Below are 23,401 nucleotides of genomic sequence, written 5' to 3' on the forward strand. Positions count from 1 at the left end.
GAGGTTTGAGGTGGGGTGACCAAGTGGAGGTCTTATCGATCTGAGAACACAAAACGAATCCCTTTTTTGAAGGTTTAATTAAAAGTGAGTGAATTTTTCTTTTCATACAATCCATTGCAGAGGGGGACTTGGTTTAGGACCATTCAACATTTCTGACACGGTAATACAGCTGTGGTGCTGTTCAGGTAATTGACAGTCACGTCACAAATACCTGGAGCCACCAGACGGAGGGAATAGCAAGATACAGCAGGCTCTTGAATCTGAACAGTTTCTTTCTCTTCTCCTTGTCTATGATTTTGTCATGTAGTCCTCCACAAAACTATCACAAGCTCCTAAATTTGGGCTGTATGGGATCCTTCTGCATGTTACTGTAGAAATGTCTACAGACCGAAAATGGGATGGTGCACTGACCAAAAAGACTAGTCGGGCGCATAATGATGTATTGATCTGCAGGACCTGGTAGATGACTCTCTGGCCCCCCCTGTTTTCAATTACTCTGCTTGCTTATGGACAAATGTTGATTTATGCTGCATATTTATCTGGGGGCTCTCCAAATATCCCTGACTTCAGAGACCGGAACAGGCGATCAGTTTTAAAAGGCAGCCACGCTGCTGTCTGTAGAAAAATGATAAATTTATTTTTAAATGACAGCTGTCTAGACAGGCCTGATGTTGCATCCATCTTTGTCAGGTTTCCTCCTGAGCTGATGGACAGAAAATGTGCCAGTTTAACTTTTTCTGGACAGACTGATTTGTCACTGTCCATTCAGGCGATGACAGTCACTCTTAAATATGCACTGGGAAAAGAAAAACAGGGTGGGTGACTGTGGAGCAGGCAAAGTAGGCAGAGTATCACATCACCCTGTCGTTGTAGGACCCAAATGATTATAAAAAACAATGTGATGAAAAAGAGGATTACTGTATGTGAACTTTGTATGAGCACTGGTATGAACCAAATGTAAATGTTTTGGATGAGTTTTCTCTAATTTTCGCCTCACATTCATGCTTCACAACCAAACGAAAGCCGGTCCATGTTTAGTCCATTCTGACAGTTGTGTTCAGACTGCAAGGATGTTTTTGCCTTTTGTGTAAAGCAAAAATGTAGCCTATGTGCGCGTGTTGAGTAGGGCTGCAACCATTAGTCGACATAAAAATTAATTGTGAAATTTCATAGTCGACGTACGTTGCTGTTTAAGTGAGAGATGGCAGTCTTCATCTTAGGAACATTTCTGGTTGTTTATTTCTAGCTGCAATGCACTACAGGAAGCGCTGGGGGCAGTGTCGCTTCCACTGTCAAAATTGTAATATCTTGTAATATTATTCACAAAGACCCAATAATTCCTACCATGAGCGAGCGGTCGGCGACAGTGACACAGAAACCTCGAGCAGAACCTAGACTCAGGGTGGGCGGCAAACTGCCTCAACCGGTTACATGCATTAATGGGATAAGAATGCATGCAGAGGAGAGAGGAGCTCAGTGCATTAGGCCTATAGCAGCATACCTAAAGGATGGTTCAGGGCTCACCTGAGCCAGCCCTAACTATAAGCTTTGTCAAAGAGGAAAGTCTTAAGCCTACTCTTAAATGTGGAGATGGTGTCTGCCTCCTGGACCCAAAGGAGATCAGACTGATCTTAATCCCTATCAGGAACTCAATTTGCTTATTTTACTCAGACCCTCTCACCTTGAAGTTATATTTATAATTTAGGCTTTTATGTGAGCAAATAAAAAGAAATGGGGATGCATTTATACTGAAATGCTGCATATAGATATTATCAGCATTTTTATTTGAGGCCTGATAAAGAATACTATTTTCAAATTACAAGGTATAATTAAAAATTGAAAATATGGTACAATGATTTGAACTGAGAGCGTTAAGAAATCTGAGTCTGGTTAAATATGAGTTAGTGTTTGCATTCTCTTTGCTAGAAATGGGTCACAGCATCTGCTCTCCTGTTTGAACAATTGTAATAGGTGATGAATAGCCTCCCCCGACCTCCAGCAATTTGTCTTAGTCGCGTATGAGTTGATGACTGCATGTGCTAAAACTGTAGTGGTAATGTACTGGTGGTCATGTGAATTGTCTCCGCTTGTAGGTTTCCTATGCGCGTCCAAGCTCCGCCTCCATCAGAGATGCAAATTTGTACGTCAGTGGCTTGCCAAAAACCATGACTCAGAAAGAACTGGAGCAGCTCTTCTCTCAGTATGGACGCATCATTACCTCACGCATTCTGGTGGACCAGGTGACTGGTGAGTAGGACATGACAGCTGTCCCGCGATTTTGCTTTTCCCCCTCTTTTTGTTCCTTTTTTTAGTCGTTACTCTTTTCTCCCCCTCCTTTCCCCCAGTGCTTCTTACAAAATGGCACAGCCAGGCCTGAGAAATACATCAGAGGTAGCTGTATGAGGTCCCCAAAAATGCAATTTTCCACTAGAGGTGTTCATAAATATGCATAGATGGACAGAATATGAAATGGGTGTAAAGTAGCAGGACTCAATGCTTCATAATTTCTTCTTCCTTCCAATCTCCCTTCTGCCAGCACTTACCTTCTCTTGCTTTCTCCCCCTTTTATCTTCCCATCCCCAAGGTGTACATGCAATGCCTGTTTCATGGCAAGAAATGAAATGCATTTAGAGCAGTTAGATTCTCTATTTCTCAAATGTCATGTGGAAGCAGAACCCTTATGAAACACTAATAAACAGGATCTTTTCACTGAGACATTTCCCAATAGTTCTGTCCCTGTGTGCTGCTGAAACATAATATTCCTTCAGGCATGCATTATGGGAATGGGAGTCTTTTTATTTTTCAACATGAAACCACTGGTTTCTGGAGAATTCACTTTCAGTTTTACTTTAGTATTAATGGAACAATCTGTGATCCAGCTGTAAGAACAGGGGAAACCCATTCACCAAAATCCAGAGCAGGATTGCAGCCTGCCTATAGCTAGATACAAACTGACTTGATACAAATTTACTCATGCTTTCTGATGCCTTTTTAATACAGGACATAACATGTACGAGGTAGATGTGTCATTTTACAACACAGGGTTGTATAACGAGATGACGATTGTAGTTCCTTTTTATGCTTCTTACAAAGAGCAAACTTTTTATACAAAAATTATAGAACCAATTAAAGCACAACAACATGGAAATGCAAAAGAACAAACCATTAGAGATGTGCACCTTCATGAAACAAAGCAAATATCAAAACGACAAATGTTCAGCAAGAAGTACGACCATAAGTAGTACTGGAGTGATGGACCTCTTTTTGATTTGGCAAAGACACTGTAGCTCAAGGCTGATTGGCAGGCAGCAGGAAGAAACAAGAGCAAAAAAAGACATGCATTGATGTCCCAAGAGGGCAGTAAGTGGTAAATAATGGAATTTGGTGTTTTTTTTTTTAACCTGAAATGGCTAACAAACTACACTGAATAGTGATGTAGTTGGTAAATTAATAATGCTGACTTGTACTGACAAATGTAATGCTCCTAATCTGTCTTTGTAAAGTTTTGAGTTAGCGATGTTTAAATAAACATAGTTGTTTCTTTCTTTTTTTCCCTCCACCTTCCTGCCGTCTTGGACGTCTGTGTCACAATGTTCAGTCTTGTTTCTCCCTGCTGCCCACCAACGTCCCATGATGGGAAAGCTTGGTATTGTTGCTGGTGCTCAGTTAAAACACTTTCTTATTTCTACTTTTTCCCCCCTCCCCGCTGTCTATTCTCTCGCTACACATTTCTCTTGTGCTTTTGGTATTTGCAGCTTTCTGGATGTAGACCACATTTTCTTACTCATGTTAGTAATTTTTGTCAAAGATGTAAGTGAAGTTGAACCGTATTTTGAATTATTTAGAAATGGACAAAATGAAAATCTCCCTTCTATACATAAAAAATGAATACATACCCCATATACCTAAGTTTTAATTGGGAATTGTGTGCCTTCTACAGCAAACATGTGCCATCATTGTATTACTCAGATTTTTTGCTGTTTAAAAGCGTTATGACTTTGTAGCATTGCAGGCTAGTGAGACACCCTCAAAGCTTATTAGACAACGTAATCCCATCACTGCCAAGGGGGCATGGGTGTGAAACAATTGGTAAATTTGTTATACTAGTAAATCTACCCCAGTAAACTCAGATTTTTGATCCCTAAATTGCTGTTCCACCCGTGCCGGTGAAGCTCACGCTGCAGATCATTACTGAATGTTTTGTTAATGTATTCTTCTCCAGGCGTTTCCAGAGGGGTTGGCTTCATTCGTTTTGATCGGCGAGTTGAAGCGGAGGAGGCCATCAAGGGTCTGAACTGTCAGAAGCCACCTGGTGCCACAGAACCCATAACGGTCAAGTTTGCGAACAACCCGAGCCAGAAGACTAGCCAGGCGCTGCTGTCCCAGCTGTATCAGTCGCCCAATCGAAGGTACCCAGGACCCCTCGCACAGCAGGCACAGCGCTTCAGGTAAAAGGGGCACACCAAAATAAAAAACTGATTAGCGCCAAGCATGAGCTACTGATGAGTCTGACCCTCTGAGGCTTTTTGAAATTAGCATTTAAATTGTCTCACAGCGGTTTTATGAAAATAATCTGTGTTGGCGCCTATCAATACTCTGGACAGAATAATTCATCCCCATATTCACATTTTCAGTTTGCTGTGTTCCTTCTGTTGCAGATGAAGGCCTGTGACACAGTTGGGTTTGATCAGAGTTTGACAAAGATGAAAATGAGATGAGCAATACTCTGGTTGATAAATCATTAGATGGTCTAAAAGGGTTTATTTTTTGGCAATCAGCCTAGTTAGTGGCCATAAATATTGAAATGGATCCATAAATTTTCTTTTCAGTCCTCCAATTGTGACCCGAGTGGAAACTTTAAGTTGTATTTCCAGCCTCAGCTGAGCTTTCTTTATGACCTGAGTGTCTCCTGTTGGCTGTGTTGTGTAGGTTGATATATTATTACACTGTAGTTCAGTCAACAGGCTAATAAGGAAAAACTGACTTTAATCAGAAAAATTGCTGTCAAAATGCACCATCAACCTCATAAAAAGCTTAATTTATAATGACATTAATGTATGTTTGTGTTGGTGTGTGTTTTTATTTTTTTATAGGTTGGACAATCTGCTGAACATGGCCTATGGAGTCAAAAGGTAAACTGATTTTCTTTTTTAGATCTCATAGTCTGTGTTAATTGATCCTGAGGGAAATCAGACCTAACATGAGGGAGATGATGGGATACTATTTATTTTTTTTCCCTGCATGAGCTCTGGCAACGTTGTGTAGGTAGTTAACGCTGCATAAGGTAGCACTGATTCAGTGTGATGAAAGAAAAAGGCTTTTGTGTGCATGCATTAGTGCCTCCCTCTGCAAACATACATACATAATCCACTTGGTGTGAGTGAATCAGGCTGTTTGTCTTAACAGCAAGTAATGATGTAAATATTTGGCTTGTGTGTAAGATGCATGAAGGTAAACTTGTATATGTTATGAGTTGGGAAGGGTGGGCCAGAGGAGCCTCTGACCTGGGACAATCACTCCCCCTCTGCCTCAGTAAACTAGAGCTGACGAAAGCTGGATTCTTGGGGCTGACACTGATTTTGGGGATAAATAAGTTTTGATGTTTCTAAACAAATTCAGTAGTAGAAATCACGTGGAATTGGCTTGTCAGAGTTATGTTATACTTTTAAAATCCACATTTCTCCTACATTGAGCCCATCGAATCTACTAAACATACTTCAGGTGCACATGGAGAACATGAAGGCATTCAAACCCAGGAGCTTCTGAATGCGACGCCACTGTGTAATACTTACACAATGTGAATGACCTCAAGCATCCCATGACAGGCCATGATGATAAAACATACACCTGAATCTCTTGCGTACGGTTTCATAAATGAAGGTTAAGTAAGTTTAGTCATTTGCACTTTAAATTTAATTTTGACCATTAATTATTGAATGTGTCCATCTCTAAAATAAGGTTAGTGAGGGTTGCAGTGAAGTGCTTTAATCTCAACATAATGTCACGTCTAGATTAAAGCGTTGTCTACACTGCTAGTCTACATAACAAAGGACAGACTTTTACAGTCTCTTACTTGCTGTTGCACTAAATTGCATACGTATTTTGAGCTCCGTACTCTTACCTTGATCTATTATGGACAGCCCTGTCCTGTTTTAAACTTTGTTGCGTCAGGTGTCTTTCAGGATTCGCCAGGATACCAGTTTGTCTAAGTTCAGTTTTATAAGAATGCCTTCCTCAAGTATGATTGAAGTCCAATTCCCTGAAAGCTCAAAGGCCCATCACCGGCGACAATAGACTTGTGATTTCTCCTCTGCCCCGCTCGTTGGCTGACGTCTCCGTTGCAAAATCTCTCTCCGTGTCCTTGATGCTGGGAGCACACCTGTCATGGTGGATGTTCCCTGAGAGGCCAACTGGAGCAGCTAATCTTATGTGACACCTGCTGCAATAATTCATAGGCTTTCCATGCACTTTGAATTTTGTTTCTTCAAACTGCAAAACCACATTTACCAAAGGCCAGGGCTTTTGCGTACCTTTCTATTCCAGTCTTGGCACAAACTCTTATTATGGTAGTTAATCACCATTATAATATTCCAGTTTTTGTTTTTGAGTAAATACTTCTGCGCTCTAGTCTTTGCAGGCACATGACAAGTTCAGAAAGGAGCCACAATTTCTAAGAAGTGTGGAAAACTGGATTTAGAATCTCTAGTTTTAGTATGAGAGAAGTGACTATGCGTATATGACTTGTCTCTAGACTGCCCTTTTTGCTGCTCAGTGAGTGACAGCTCAGCTTTTTTCTTTTTTCACAAAGCTGACTGCAAAACTTATTGCCCAGCTTAAAAAAACATTTATGTATTAAAGAATATCTTAATCATGTAATGATTTACAACCAATCCAACATGAAAGGGAGGGTGTTAACAGTGACTGTAGAAGCAATGGAAACACCGCTCAGAAAGAGGCATGGCTGCTGCTGATGTCTGTAGATTTGGCTCTTGCCTTGACTCCATGTTACCATTTTGTCTCATACAGCAGGTTCTCCCCCATGGCCATTGACGGGGTGACCAGCTTGGCTGGCATCAACATCCCGGGGCACGCAGGCACTGGCTGGTGTATCTTCGTCTACAACCTGGCTCCAGACGCAGATGAAAGCATCCTTTGGCAGATGTTTGGTCCGTTTGGTGCTGTCACAAATGTCAAGGTTATTCGCGACTTCAACACAAACAAGTGCAAAGGATTTGGTTTTGTCACCATGACAAACTACGACGAGGCAGCTGTGGCCATCGCCAGCTTGAATGGATACCGCCTCGGGGACAGAGTGCTGCAAGTCTCGTTCAAAACCAATAAAACACACAAAGCCTAATACCCACTGAGATTGTTTCTAGAAAACTCAGCAGAAAATGGAAACAGAAAATGGAAGCGCATTGACCGTAACTTTCTACATTACTAAAAACGGCTTTGTAAATCAGTGTTACGAAGAAAAACAATATTTAGCGTCCAACAATGTGATTTTTCTTTTACTTTTCATGGCTACGCTTTGAATCTTCTCAGTATACTTTAAAACAGGAAAAAATACTGCAGGTTTGAATGCCTGTGATGTTTAATTATCTTGCTGTCTTTACAGATGGACCACCTAAAACGTTACTATAGGTTTTGTCATTTTGTTGCACACATGCTTTGAAACAGTAAGTCTTGTAAGGTTATGTGTAGTGATTTTCTTTGTAATTTTGTGTGTCCTGATTTGCCTTAGGTGCGTTATGCCTTCAGTGGTTAGCAAGCATTTACTTTGAACTATTTGCAGTTTTGTTGAATTTGTAAGTATTCCGTTCATTGTAATATCAGTTGGTTATTGGTTGGCTGCATAATGTTGCTTATTGTAAACTTAATGGATAAAAGACAAAAAAAAAATTCTTAAAGCAGTACCTTGCCAAAGAGCTAAGAACCTCTTTGATGTGGGTTTAAAAAGCATCTATTTTTATAAAAAGAAAAATTTGGAGAAACTTTTTACTGGACCTGGAACAAAATATTTTGACTTGGATACTTTGAGAAATATCTTCATATGACACCTTGTGAGCTTTTGAACTTTACAGGAAAGTTTGCAGTGGGTGAAATTTGTGGCGAGATTTATGATGTAAAAGATACCTTTTGAGATCTTTGTATTATCTTTAGATTATAGAATCAATGGCCGTGCTGGTTTCATTTGTAATATCATCTGTGGGTCCCCCTGTCATCCTGGTTGTTATATGGCTAGCAACTCGCTTTCCGATTTTTGATTTGGAAACTGACAGAAATACAAAGATTTATTTGCAAAAAGTGCATGCAAAATTTAACGTGGAGATATCTTAAAAGGTAAATGGGGGGGATAAAAATCAGTTCTTCCTAAAGAATTCCCTTCAGACGGAGCCCGTGGTGTTTTATGGTGTACCTACTATCGTATCATTAGACTGATTTTGTCTTAATATTGAACAATTAGGGTTTTTACATACTTTGTATGAAAGGTTGAGGACAAGCCAGTGAAGGCAGCAGCTTAAGAAAAACTAGTCTGAAGAATAGAACGGATTACTCCTGAGCTTTGAGCTATGTAAATAAGTCCTTTTTTATTTTGAGTATTTGGCAGACTTCTTTTGGTTCTAGTTTGGACTTCATCAGAAAGTGTGATATAGATATCGTTTTCTTTTATGGCGTATGTAAGGTCTTTTCATTTTGAATATGAACCTTTAATTTGAGTTTCCCTTCAGTTGAAATACTTAATTTGTTGTCCCATGGACTAGCATTACAGTGCATCAAATTTGTTGGTTGTTTGGTCTGTAGATAGTCTTGCTTCGTTTAAAAAACAAAAAAAAACAAAAAAAAGTATTAAGAAACTATAGACATATGTTTTGTTTTTTATATATAAACATTATAGATATATATATTTATGTGGTAAAGAATGGATATAAACCACAGTTTTGAACTATTTGATTAGTTTTGTTTTTTCATACTCATATATATAATATATATACGTAATGCATATAACCTGTCTTTAAAATCGTAAAGGTGTATATTGCTTTATTCACTTTGGGGGGAGGTCAGTGAAGCAGTTCCATTAACGATAGCAGAATTGGTTGCAAGAGTTTGTCGAACAACATCGAACCCATCTTGAACAAACGGAGGCTGGTCGAGCCTTAGATGCACTGAATACTGCACCTGCATCCTGCTTGGTATTTAAACCAATTACTAGTCATGCTTCCCCTTAAATGAGCAGTGTGCTATGCATTATATAATTATATTTGCAACTGCTTTTTCTTTCTATTCCTTCTTTGTGTTACTTGTAAAAGTTAAATTTAAGTCTAGATGAGTTGTGATACTTGCTGCTGTGGGGTAGAGACTGCATTTTTCATGCCTGACCTGTCATTGTTGGAAAATTGTTTTTTTTTTTTTTTTCTTTTTTTGTAATTCGTCATGATTATTTGGTCTTGACAAATTGTGCTGATGGTCTGGCATGGGAAATGTTCCCTCCCATCCCTCTTATCTCAATTCTTAATATGAGAATGATTATTTATTTGAAGTTGTATAGTCTGACTTGGTTCACAACATTTTTGGAATAGAATATCTTTTGAGTATTTAAAAGGATGTACATGTTCTTTACTTTGTGTTTGGATAATTTGGATTTTTCCATGTTCAGTACATCAATAAATAAGTTGAAGGGCAATGCAGCTTTGTGAATGGATGCAATCATTCCTTTTTCCTGTTTACTAAAAGGTTCTGCCAATTTAAAAATTTTCCACACCATTTTGTCTTGTTCAGATTGTTTTATTCATAAAAATCTCTTTCCAGATGTTTTAGTTGATGCAAAAAGGTTAGATTACCCATTATAATTTTATTTATCAGTTTCCTTTGCTCTTGAAATCTCCTGATTCATTTCAAAGTTGGCTAAATGCACCATTCAAAGGTTTTGAGAAATATGCTTATTTGCGTTAATTTTTTTACCTGTACAGTAAATATGAAGCCCGGAGACCTTAACATAGACCGGAAGCAGGGGGCAAGCCAGTCTGTCCTCCATCAACTTGCATTGTTCTAGTCAGTGAAATACCGATCATTCATATTGGCAACATTATTTTTTTAAAAATGTTTTGTCATACTCCTGGTTTAAAATGGCTATTGGAACACAGCTTGTTTTGTTCTAGTGATCACTTGTCAGTTCTTTCTTTTGTAAAGTTGAATCTCAGACTGCAGTTTGTTCGTTTTATTGCATAATGGCATTCTGGTTAAAGGAAGACCAACCGCACAGGAGTTTAAATGCTCTGTTTTGAAAGCTTTCAACTTCAAATATCAGAAAAATTCTAATCTGTTTTCAAGTTACCACAACACATTATTGGGGCAGAGTTCAGGTGCTGGCTCGGCTGTGCCGTCACAAAGAGCAGCACAAGGCTTGCAGAAAAATGCCTGATAGAGTATCGATTTATTTTTTTCTAGTAATTTTTTTTTATCTCATGCTCCACTTGAGGCAGACAGCCTCGCTGAAGATGAAAAAGCCTGCTTTGAAGTGCGCTTCCCTACTGCGCAGCCACCTCACACTGCCCAACTGTCATTTTAGGGGCATTGCAAGGACGCAGATGGAGCCGCTGAGGAAAACCACACTGCCTTTTTCTAAATAAAAGCTTCTTTAAAGTATGTATTGTCTGGGTAAATAGTTGCAGTACATCGCTCTGTTTAATGAAAATATTTATGGCATGCTCAATCATGTAGTCTAGTGCTCTGTTTGGCAAGAAGATAAGAGGCTAATCTGTGTGCTGCTTAAAAAGCTTTCAGAGTCTCTGCGATATTTACTGTTCCATTAGCCTGCATGTTAGACCAGAAGTAATTTTCCTGACAGCAGATTTTACTATGAAAGAAGTCATTTTTGCAATTTAAAAGCATCCACCATGTCAGTGTTAAGGTTGCATGGCATTTCTTTAGTTTGTTGTGATTAACTGGAAACTGATATTGACGTGAGTAGCTTTGACTGAGTGACAGCATGTTTGGTTCTTATCTGATTTGTTTGAAGCTCTTCTCCCAGCTGAAACTGGTCTTATGGTGGCAGACAAGTTATGTGATTGGGCATTCTCTATCCATATGTTGTGATGACATGCTGCTGGTAAAAATGGGATTAGACTTTAGCAGTTAACGGCCATCACAGATGAGTCTGTTAGTTGTCACGTCCTCTAGCTATTTGACGTAAAGAAACTGATTTTTAGTCTGTGGGTTTCTTCTGGCAGCGCACTTGACTCATCAGGGTTTTGACTGGTGCTTGAAAATTACTTTGACTCCCTTTTTTTTTGAATGCATTGGACAAGCAGTCATTCAGATCACAATGAAGTACAAGGGACAAATGAGCTTTTTAACTTTGAAGAGGACACCATTTTATCCTGAGTGACGTCTTGGTGCTTGCTATGCAAAGATGAAAATATTAAACTGTTTTGATTAGAACTGCCAAATCAAAACTAACCCGGACCGTAAAAGGGAGAGTCTTGCTGTGGCACCATCTGGTCTGTCTAATGGTCCTCAGCCTTTTTTGGGGGGTCATACATACAGTGGGGAGAACAAGTATTTGATATACTGCTGATTTTGCAGGTTTTCCTACTTACAAAGCATGTAGGTCTGTAATGTTTATCATAGGTACACTTCAACTGTGAGACGGAATCTAAAACAAATCCAGAAAATCACATTGTATGACTTTTAATTCATTTGCATTTTATTACATGACATGAGTATTTGATACATCAGAAAAGCAGAACTTAATATTTGGTACAGAAACCTTTTGTTTGCAATTACAGAGAGCATACGCTTCCTTTAGTTCTTGACCAGGTTTGCACACACTGCAGCAGGGATTTTGACCCACTCCTCCATACAGACCTTCTCCAGATCCTTCAGGTTTCGGGGCTGTCGCTGGGCAATACGGACTTTCAGCTCCCTCCAAAGATTTTCTATTGGGTTCAGGTCTGGAGACTGGCTAGGCCACTCCAGGACCTTGAGATGCTTCTTACAGAGCTACTCCTTAGTTGCCTTGTCGTTGTCATGCTGGAAGACCCAGCCATGACCCATCTTCCATGCTCTTACTGAGGGAAGGAGGTTGTTGGCCAAGATCTTGCGATACATCCATCCTCCCCTCAATACGGTGTAGTCATCCTGTCCCCTTTGCAGAAAAGCATCCCCAAAGAATGTTTCCACCTCCATGCTTCACAGTCTGGGATGGTGTTCTTGGGGTTGTACTCATCCTTCTTCCTCCAAACATGGCGAGTGGCGTTTAAACCATAAAGCTCTATTTTTGACTCAGACCACATGACCTTCTCCCGTTCCTCCTCTGGATCATCCAGATGGTCATTGGCAAACTTCATACGGGCCTGGACATGCGCTGGCTTGAGCAGGGGGACCTTGCGTGCGCTGCAGGATTTTAATCCATGACGGCGTAGTGTGTTACTAATGGCTCTTCTTGAGACTGTGGTCCCAGCTCTCTTCAGGTCATTGACCAGGTCCTAACATGTAGTTCTGGGCTGATCCCTCACCTTCCTCATGATCATTGATGCACCACGAGGTGAGATCTTGCATGGAACCCCAGACCGAGGGAGATTGACCGTCATCTTGAACTTCCATTTTCTAATAATTGGGCCAACAGTTGTTGCCTTCTCACCAAGCTGCTTGCATATTGCCCTGTAGCCCATCCCAGCCTTGTGCAGGTCTGCAATGTTATCCCTGATCTCCTTACACAGCTCTCTGGTCTTGGCCATTGTGGAGAGGTTTGTGTGTGGACAGGTCTTTTATACAGCTAACGAGTTCAAACAGATGCAGTTACAGGTAATGAGTGGAGAAAAGGAGGGCTTCTTAAAGAAGAACTACCAGGTCTGTGAGAGCCAGAATTCTTACTGGTTGGTAGGTGATCAAATACTTATGTCATGCAATAAAATGCAAATTAATTATTTAAAAATCATACAATGTGATTTTCTGAATTGTTTTAGATTATGATAAAAAATTAGACCTCTACATGCTTTGTAAGTAGGAAAACCTGCAAAATCAGCAGTGTATCAAATACTTGTTCTCCCCACTGTACCTCCTGTTAAATGAACAAGTGCCCCGTCATGTTCTGAATGTGTTCATTTGAATTGATTTTCAACTGGATGTTTGGCACCATTTATTATATAAAAGAGAACATTGTTATGAATTTCATAGAATTAAAATGTCTGTGTTTAGGTCTGTTTGGTCAAGTTTGCATTTGTACCACTTTGAGTGGCAGATTGTGTTTCAGCCATTTATCAGTTACCTTTAGCTAATTACTTCAACTACTTACTAGAAGCTAACTATTTCAACTATCTGTTCATTTTAAGCTAACTATTTTATTTGTTACTTTCTAATTCAACCATTTCGGATACATTTTAGCAATATCAACTATTCGTTACTTTTAGCTAACTACGTCAACCATTTTGGCTACATTTGGCAATTATAACTTATCAATTTCTTTAGCCAGCCATCTCAACCATCCATTATTTTTAGCAAGCTATCTTAAATTGCAAGCGAGCAGAGAGACCCAAGTAGTCGCAATCTTTCCCCTGGGAACTGCGGAAACACCCCCTGAGATACATGTACCCCCCTGGTTGAGAATAAGTCTTCTAAGGAGTAATAAAATGTCTGTGCTAATTTGATAAAACGTTTTAGCACTTTTTCATATTGGTTGTATTTTCTAGGGTATAACAAGTCTTTATCTTGTATGCCCTTGATGTACAGTAGCTGTAAAGTGATGTAGCTTTGACCTGCAGCTCCCACGTGGCCAGTATGTGGAGATGTGAGCTCCAGTGTGTCCTCTATACATTTTCTCTTTACCCTAGCCTACATTTCTCTCACACATGTCTGTTAATGAAGAAGAAAGGGTCACACAGACGGTCCCTCTATTATCATGCCACCCATTTGCTGCTCTCGCCCTCGTAACCACCCCTTGCACTTGTGAAACCTATCATACTGTAGCATGGTATGTAACGGGACAGGAGATAAATAAAATGTGCTTGTAGATTTATTTTTAATTTTTTTCCCAGAGCTGCTGGTGTCAGCATACGCACGTTAACATATTTGCATATGGTCTTGTCTGCTGATGTGATTTATGGCCAACCAGTTTTTCTATTACGCTCATTTACAATTTGCACCTACCATCTTGTTCACATTCCACAATATAACTGAGATACAAAGGCCTTTCCCATCTCATGGTTTGCTCCTATTGTGCATGTTTAGAGATTTTATTTGTGCACAAACAAATAACAGTATTTGGTATACCAACAAATTTTTAAAATTTGGCGTGCATTAAAGGCTTTAAAAGTATGGACTTGGAATTTGAGATTGTCATGTAGGTCAACTACATGACAATGAGACAATACAAATCAACTAATATTACAGGAAAATGTCTCAGATTTAGTTTTGTTCCTTACCTTTACTCAATTCCATTTTTCATGGACTTCATCTGTTGTACAGTGCTTTATGTAAAGTTGTTCACTGAGTATTTGATCCCTGTAGAACATTGTCTTTCATCCACAGATGCTGTTGAGCATTTTAAATGAAAAGGCCTTTAAGCTGATTGGGGTGGAGTGTATGAATAGTGGTCCTTTATGTGACTCGTATATGATCCCTTTAATGGCCCGGTGTCACGGATAATTCCCAGGCAAATTCACAAGTACCTTCTCTTTGTGTAAGGTTCCTCAATTATGCACGCCATGAAACATTCTTTTCAACAAGCGGTTCCGAAGGGTTAGACACGTTGCGCCTGTCTGTTTGAGAGGATAAGTGGTGATCAGCGGCCCTTGTTGATTGCACACAAATTGAGATGAGTCAATAGCTATGTTGAAAACAGTGAAATGGAGTTAAAGTAGCATTTTTTTGACCGGCTTGAAATTAATTAAATGTTCAAGGCCAAAGAAAGTAAGACCCTTTTTTTGTTTTAAAAATGCACCACACACAGATGTCCCTTTATCCCTGCCGTCACTGCCAGAAATGCCATGCATTTCTGTTCATAATGTAGTATACAATATCGAATGCTTCTCTTTTGCATCATATTTCCATTTTTCAGACATCAAAGCCATTCGGCTCAGTATAGGACCTTGTTCAGCTGTCTTCCTATTTCTTGTAGTCCACGGTCAAACATGCTCAGTGATTGGATTTAAGTTGTTACATCACAAATAGTTGGAGCTTGGCTTCCTCAAGCCCTGTCCGATCAGCCCTGACTTCCATCAACAAGGCATCTTCCTTAACAACTCCATGTTATTCTCCCTATGCGGCCTTGGCACGTCCGTTCCATAATGAGGCAGTGAAGAAAAGGGGAGCAGATTAGAATAACAGCCTTAACTAATCCATAACAGGCCGATGAGGCGCCACGTTTGGGGAAACCGTGTCATTTCTCATTTTGCTGTGCCATGGCAAAATCTCTCCTCTCTCTCAACCCCCCACGCAAAACATGCCCCAAGAATAGCGGCGGTGGCAAGCCGCCGGCACAAGAACGGCAATCAACAAAAAACATAGCTTCTTCCCCTTGCGCGCTCTCCTTTTTCTCAACTCCAGCCAATAGTCTGAGGAGAACAGAGAGGAAATCCATGCCTCTGACTGTTGACTTTGGAAATCAAAGATGAGTTTCAGCTCGGAGGAAACTACTGAGGACTGCAGCCCACATCTCATCTTATTGACAAGTCTTGTTCTTTAGTGATAGACTTTCTCGAAGCAACTAGGCTTTCCAGCCAATAGCTTTTGAAAATGTGTTCATTTCTCCAGGCTGCGAGTGTTGACTAGGGGCCCCTGCTGGTCAAAAGAATTTATAGCAGACAGGTTTATTATAGATTTAGACAGTGGTGCAAAAATAAAACTAATGTGCAAAAGCTGGTCCAATTAAAGATAAAAACAAAAGTTTTCACTGACACATACTGAACCTGAAAAGAACTTTGTGGTGAATGTGACTTGTACCTCAGCACAGCATACATTGAGGAAGACCCATTGAGCAGCAAATTAGTGAGTCTAATTTGCAAGTCAAACACAAGATACACATGAAAAGAAACCGCATAGTGATAACATCTGGGGTTTTTACAGTGAAACTGGATGCGCCTTCATAGATATCAATTTATGACACAAAGATTGATGGATACGTCTAAAGGATCTTAAGTTTAGCTTAACCCTTAATTTGTCATCAGTGATCAGTATGCCAAAGTGGATTCAATAAACGCTTAAGAGTACCAATTTGAAGACTGTTATTTCTTCTTGTTGCAGGGTATGCATGCAGCTTTAGAAATTTATCTTTTGAGATAAGTAAATACAAGCTGGAGTGGAGTTGTTCAAAAGCCAGGTCCACCTTGAGTTATTACTATTGTACTTGAACACGAAAGGAACCAAAATGAATCCTTGCGTAACTCCTTTGTGTTAGCTGTACACTACGATTAGAGTATATTCTCAGCTGTGTCAGAAGGTATAAATTCAACAAGTCTGTCTACTTTACCAGCAAAATGTAGTTAATTATTATTTCAATGTTTGAGGTTAGCAATTTATCACTAACATGACTTTCTAATATGGTACTGATAGCATAACAATATACCAAACCAAATTAGCTATCATTGTAAAATAATAGTAGTTGCAGCCACTGCACGGTTATGGTTTTCTCCTTAATCCACAAGACATCTCAGGTAAGGAGAAATCCAACTCTTGTTGTGCAGCAGCTGTAGTTGGATTCAACATCAGCGTCAGGTTTTCTACCACAGCAACTGTAGGCAATGATATGAATGACAATGGCGGGCAATGCGGAGCACCTTTTGTTGCTAGTGGCAGGTTACTATTATGCTGTAATTTTCCCATTGACTTTAGTGTTTTTTTTTTCCATCATTGGTAGAACTTGCCACAATTTCCCCGTAAAGCAAGCATATTAGAATTGCAACTACTAAGCTAAGGATGGGACTGGAAGCTAGCAGTAACCACAGGTCATGGTAACTGCACATCTCTAATTAACCTTCCATTGCTTTTGCTGATGTGGTGCTCTGAAGTGTAACAAGGAGGCTTTTTAGACACTCTTAACTGACTGCAACTCCCCACTGTGCGTGTTGATAGATGCATTAGGCCTTGATGAAGGCACAGCACGAGTGTCTGTTTGGCCTAGAAGTCTGTTTCTGTGTGTTGCACATCTTCGATGCATTTTGCATGTTTATGTCGTGTCCATACATTGATGCGATGTGACTTTTGTATTGCTGTGTGCTAGGCAGAGGGTGAAGTAGCTGCTGGCTGCTTCGCCTGCGTCTGTTCTCCTGTAATAAGGCCTGATAAAAGGCTGACCAGAGCACACCAGGAATAGTGCCTCGTCCCTCATTTCCTCTGCAGCCAGTGGAGATGAGATCTCTTCACAATATTTACCCAGGGAATAATGATGTTTGATTTGACTCTCGTCTGGGTGTGTCTCTGTGAGGGCTATTTTCATCCACTGCTGCCACTGAGAGAGAAAACAGACAGAAGCTATGTCCACAGGGGGAAGAAAAATCCTCAGATCATTGTTTATGGATGATGCTAGGTTGGTGTGTTTCTGTGCTTGGCCTTCAGAATGAAGAGCTGCTGTGTTGCACTGTTTGTTGCGTTGACTCTCACTCGCGTTCTTAGCTTATTGCATTTGCTGCTGCTGACCAACTCAGGTTGGATTCTGTGTGAGGCTGCATTTGAGATGCTCGACATTGTTGTCGTTTTGCATCTCTTGGTAGTCGTTTTGTGTCACTTTCAGGTAAAGCAAGAACCTATTCTGTAGGTGAAGCAGAACTGTTGATTGAAAAAGTGAACTTCAGTATTTGAAGTTGAAGAGACACTTTCTGCCCAGGGGCACCCTGACTGCTTGGGCCATAGGCCTGTTCAGTAATACATCAACAAAAGTAAGTAAAACTATCTGTTTTTGTAAATCTCCAAAAATTAAGTATTTATTAATATGGATAGATTGGATTTTGTTTTATTTGGGCAAAAAAATTAATGTGTGTTTTAGGGCAGACAGAAATTACAAGCAGACATGCGCTGTCAAGGTTTATTAAACCATCATTACTGATCACGTATTCTGAGGGGAAAAAAAAAAAAAAGGAAAGCAAAAAAGGGAATACTTTAAACCAATTAGCTTTTCAAACAAAACCCATTAAAATGTCCAGCCTGATTGGGATGCATTATGTGTAGTGGCAATTGAAAGCTAAAGTATAGGGCTTGGAAATACTCTGGGATTGTGGGTTGTATTTACCCACGTTGGGTTTCCTCAGCGGCTCACCTCGAATGCTACAGAATCACACTGTAGTATTTACCTCATTACAGCCTGCACTCTCTCTGAGGAGCGGAGTCATTTGCATGGCTGCTTGTCAAACCATGTTAATATTGACAAAGATTTGCACCCATTTTAATCATGCCACATAAAAAGGTATACAAAGTTGTTTATGCCCGCTCCACCGCTGAGCAATAGGCACATTCCGTACTGCAGTGCACATTAAAAAAGATTGCACTTTGTTCCCAACAGCAATTGCAAATCACAGACGTCAGAGAGGTAGAGGAAAAATAGATGACTGCCATGGCAGTTTGAGTCTAACGAAAATGCATCTACATATTAAACCACACAGCAGTGCGCGGAGCGAGGCTCTGTTTGAATTGCACGCTCCAGCCTGCCTTCTCTCAGTGTAAGACTAGCAGGGGCCTCGCCGCTGTGACTGCAGTACCGTAAATTTGAAGTTGTTTACGGATGCTGCCATCTTGGTGCGCTCCGGGAGGGAAACTTGGAGCGGGGCCATTTACCGGCAGCTTGATGAGAGTGCAGTGAGGCGAGTTAATTAATACAACATCCCTGGGCCCACAGGCTAGGCTGCAAAGCTAGCCCAGGAGGGAGGAAGAGATAGAAAGGGATGGAAGAAAGGACAAATCATGCGTGGGAATCATAGATATATACAGAGAGAATAAAACTGAAGAGTATGGCTGCCGCACCTGCACTGGGAAATGCAAGGCAAGAAAACGCATTTAAAAAACACAGCTAAGACATATGGCTACGGCTGAATTAGCAATCTAGTTATACAATGTCTTGCTGCGAATTGGCCAAGAGACATGGCAGACTACACAATGCACCCTGACCAGTCATACTGTAGCTTGCCATCTTTCATGATGTGTGACCTAAGATCAGTCAGGTGGCCAGGGATCAACTTCACTGTTTGTTTTTTACATGGGACCATCCACAGATGGGATCATTTTCCTTCTTAGCTGGAAGAAATCAGAATCAGTTATTTTTTTTACACGGAGGAATTTGCTTTGGAGATAAGGTGCCACACATTGACAAACATAGGCTACAGTTGAAATAAATATATAAATACGGAATAAACAAAGGCACATTAAAAAAAATTATAATAAAAGAATTGAGAATAATACAACTATGTGCAGAGAGAGACAACGTGGCAGATATTTACATGGTCATTACTCGGGGTTTGTGTTGTGCAAACATATTGCAGTGGGAGAGGATATTGTATTTATATTGTGCGCTCAGCGGCATTGTGTGACATTATTTTGGTGTAATACACTTGACCCATGGGTGATGGCCACCAAGCCAAAAGGTCACAAGTTCACTGAAATATAATAAAACGTCATTCCCTCCTTTGCTTTGCTGTGCTTAGAATTGTGGGCAAAAGAGAGCTCTGCTTACGTCACAGAACACGGCGACTTCCAACTGGGCAGGAGAAGGCGTGCTAGTCTTTTTGTCAGGAAATTGCAAGGTGTCTCAGATGCTGTTTTGGTTGTCTTCCACTACGAAAAAACTACATAGAACAAGCTGTTGTCGTGCTAATTTTCGTTCGCTGTCGAGTCAGGCCATCATTGGTCCTTGTGTGTGAGTTAATGTTTGATGTCAAATTTTGGAGAGGCAGGCAACAGATCAGATTTGAGTCATGGATCCTGTGTCACATCTCAGAGGATTCAATAGTGAATTTAATTCAGGAGGTGCTATAGGACAGCCCTGGCATTTGCTCACCAAAACTACAAACCACAGTGTGATAGAATATGTTAGATTTTGATGTGTTACACTCCATTAAAAATGCATCTGCTACAATCCCACGGTAGCCTTCTCCTACTGGAATAACCAGAGGTGGAGTGAAGACTGACAGCAAGAAGAGTGCTCCAGTGAGAGAGGACTTTTTAAAAACTAAAGCGTATCCAGGTCCAGCCCACTCCGACTTAAACATCAAACAAACGGATCTATTGGCCTCCATGACCTCTTCAACAAAGCAGAAAAGGAGCACCTTCCCCTGCAAACGATTTTTGGTAAACTGTCAGCTAAGATGTTTTTAGCCACGGCACCGCAGTTGCCGCTTCCCGTTAACTTTGCTTGAGTGAGGAAACTCTTGTCTATTGAGCTCCATCAAACGAGAGAAAAACTTGCCTGGAGATAGAGGAGTCCGTAGGGAGGCCCTCGCCTCCCCCTCTCACTCTTTCTCTCTCCTTCTATATCCATTTATTTTAGCTGGCAAAAAACAACTTTGGGACCAAGGTTGTCAAACAACTCTTTTTTTTCTCCAACCCAGCTGAGGTGCAGTCTATGGGAGTGGAAAAGCAAATAATCTGCGAACTCAGCTTTCTAAGAGTAATCTTTATTGTTGTGCATAACAATGAATGTAGACTATGTCTTACGGGACAACTCAAACTGACCGGTGCTCTCCTATGCCTAAACAATGATATTATTTTTTTAATAATAAGCTCCCACATAAGTTTATCACGTTTGCAAATCAGCCAAATGACGCCAGCAGAATACTGTAAATAGCACGCCTGCCAGCAGACACAAAAGAGATAGGGGCTATAAATACCCTGAATAAATCCTCCTAATCAGGAAGCGGGAGAAGCACGAGTTGTGTTGATATAGGAAACTGGTGGCTGAATCCCATTTTAAATGCTTTCGCCAGCTTTTCCTTTTGGTTAATGTTTAGAATTCACTCGATAATTACCATATTAAAATGCATGTAGGAGTCTGTGCAGTTGTGGTGGGAAGAGATAAGGCTGCGAGAGTATGGAGGGAGAAAAAGGCCTATCAGTCAGTTCTGAATTGCTTTATAATTACTGAGATGCACAGACATAATTTCCTTCTAAAAATAATGCAAAGTTTCATTTCCATCCCCTCCTTTAATACTGCCGGCACACAACTCTCCCCCACTTTCTCTCTCAAATGCATTAACGTAACCTCTTCCTGTATTAGTCGGTGTGGTGCCATGTTAAGCACAGTGTAGCCTAGTTTCTGCACAGCGTGAATGTCGCTGCCTCCCTGTTTTGGGATTGGAGAAGAATCCAAATTCTGACACATTGGGGTTGTATTCATGAATATGACATACTGTCTAGCTAAAGTTCTTTTAACTTGTTGGAGTAGTATTTGCATAGATTTCTCATAAGTTCTAATCGTTTGTATATGCCGACACAAAATGTAATTATTTATTCTGTGCACAGACAGCGTTTCCCGTGCTGAACATCTGGATCTATAGCCATTGTTTGTGACCGAACCTGGAGACTATTGACAATTTCAGACAGACAAAGCTGTTTTTTGAATATCCAGGCCAAGGGATGTCTGCATGTATTTTTTGTTTTTTTTTTTCTAAAAAAGTTTAATTAAAAGCTGGATCTGCCTTGATTATATTTATTTCTATTATCACGCAAAACAGAACTCATACCATCTAATACTGAGCTCACTCAGGTCATTAATGTATTTGGTAACCTTTTGTTGGCTTTTCTTTGGAATTATTTTGCAACACAAAAAACAGCATCCCTTCATAAAAGATGTGACAGACAGGGGTGATTTTCCTCTTGCTACAATTTAGTTTCTTTTGGGTTGCTTTTCGTCTTTGTTTTAAAGGTGCACTCCACACATTTTAAACATATGGATTAGTTTATTTATCAGGGAACATTTGTAATACATCTAATATAACAGAAAATAACCCTCAAGACATCAGTATAATGTCGTCACGGTTATCTGGGTTTGGGCTTGGAGACTATATTTATAACAATAAAGTTACAAACTAGGAATGTGACAGGGAGGATCTAATGAAATCTTTAATCAAGTTGCATTATGGGAAAGTAGGATTGATAGTAGGGACTAAAAGATGGGAAATCTTGGCCTCTAAGGCAATGTTGGTCTGTCAGTGGGTCAACTGACCACTTTGGTCCAGACTAAAACAACTGTTGGATGGATTGCCATGAAATTTAGTTCAGACATCTGTGGTTCCCTGACGATGAATCCTATTTACCTTTCATCAGGCTGACATTTGTGGTTTATGAAAATGGCATTATCAAATCATAGTTTCAATTTGTCCAATACTACAATACAATAAGACAAAGCTGTGCTTGGTGCTAATTAACAAATGTTAGCATGCTAATACACTATACTAATGGGGAACATTACCAGATGTTGTTTAGCTAACAAGCTAAACTTTACTATGTTACCATTTTCAGTGTTAGCATTTAGCTCAAAGCTTTGCTGCGTAAGCACAGCCTCACAGAACAACCAGCATGGCTGTAGACTCCTGTTAATCAGTCTCTTTTCAAATTTCCCTGTTAAGGTATAACACTAAATTGCTGGAATAGACCTTTAAGATTTAAAGGGACTATGCAGCTTAACAAAAAGGTCATTTGAAAGCTCAAAATTAGAATAAAGGAGAAACAAAAATTCACTTAAAGATGAACATGATTTAGGGATCTAATGACTGAGACAAAAGTGCTGCTGTATGTGAGGGTAAACACCAGAATCTGAGAAAATACAATTGTTCTAGGAGATCTGCAGCCCACAAAACAGTAGCCTAGGAAAGCAAAGGACAGAACAGGAAAGGTTGCAGGGAGGGGGTGTGCGACGACTGGCAGGTTCTCCTATGATGAAATATTGATGCCGCTGACTTTGATTCTGCAATAGGTACTTTTGATCTAGATCTGTCGCGGCAGAAGGGACTCCCTCCCCCCATACTTCCTCAGGTGTATCGCTGGTCTTTTCGCTTTCAAAAAATGCCATCCACCCTCTGCTACCTTTGATCAAATGTGTAAACTTTGAAGAAGAACTTATAGAGATCAATGAGGTGTGTATACAGGCCGGCATAGACTGTAGGTCTACAACTCAATATGTTGCAGTGGATGCTGGATCAGTGCCAATGACAGGGCTTTGCAGTTAGTCAGTTGTTGACTTTTATTTATCTCGACTGCTGCTGCTGTAATTGATGACTGAATCAAACACAGTGTGGAAGTAACCGCTGACTTCTTTGCTTTTTTCCCGCTGAAGAGCGATCGTGTCTCTTTTCCCTCCAAGCACTCATCTGAAATTTAATTTTTTTCTGCCTCTTTTGGTCTCTGAAAAAAAGTCAAGTGCTCTTTTCTTTTGTCTGCCTACAATCCAGTGTGTGTGTGGAGTGGAGAGTATGATGTGTCC

General features: G+C 40.2%; 1 protein-coding gene across 4 annotated transcripts in view; it reads left to right on the forward strand.

Moving 5' to 3' along the window:
* Positions 1–9,685, forward strand: part of elavl2 (ELAV like neuron-specific RNA binding protein 2) — a 28,938-nt gene extending 19,253 nt beyond the window's left edge. For 3 of the 4 annotated variants that reach the window (XM_046065348.1, XM_046065349.1, XM_046065351.1), the window contains 4 exons: positions 2,094–2,247; positions 4,223–4,448; positions 5,094–5,132; positions 7,027–9,685. In XM_046065348.1, the coding sequence (XP_045921304.1) occupies positions 2,094–2,247; positions 4,223–4,448; positions 5,094–5,132; positions 7,027–7,357 (750 nt within the window). In that variant the 3' untranslated portion in view covers positions 7,358–9,685. The remainder of the gene's footprint in view (positions 1–2,093; positions 2,248–4,222; positions 4,449–5,093; positions 5,133–7,026) is intronic. The other variant, XM_046065350.1, reaches the window with a different exon arrangement.
* Positions 9,686–23,401: the final 13,716 nt, after the last annotated feature.

This window comes from Micropterus dolomieu, linkage group LG12 (genome assembly GCF_021292245.1).
Source record: "Micropterus dolomieu isolate WLL.071019.BEF.003 ecotype Adirondacks linkage group LG12, ASM2129224v1, whole genome shotgun sequence".
Classification (NCBI taxonomy): domain Eukaryota; kingdom Metazoa; phylum Chordata; class Actinopteri; order Centrarchiformes; family Centrarchidae; genus Micropterus; species Micropterus dolomieu.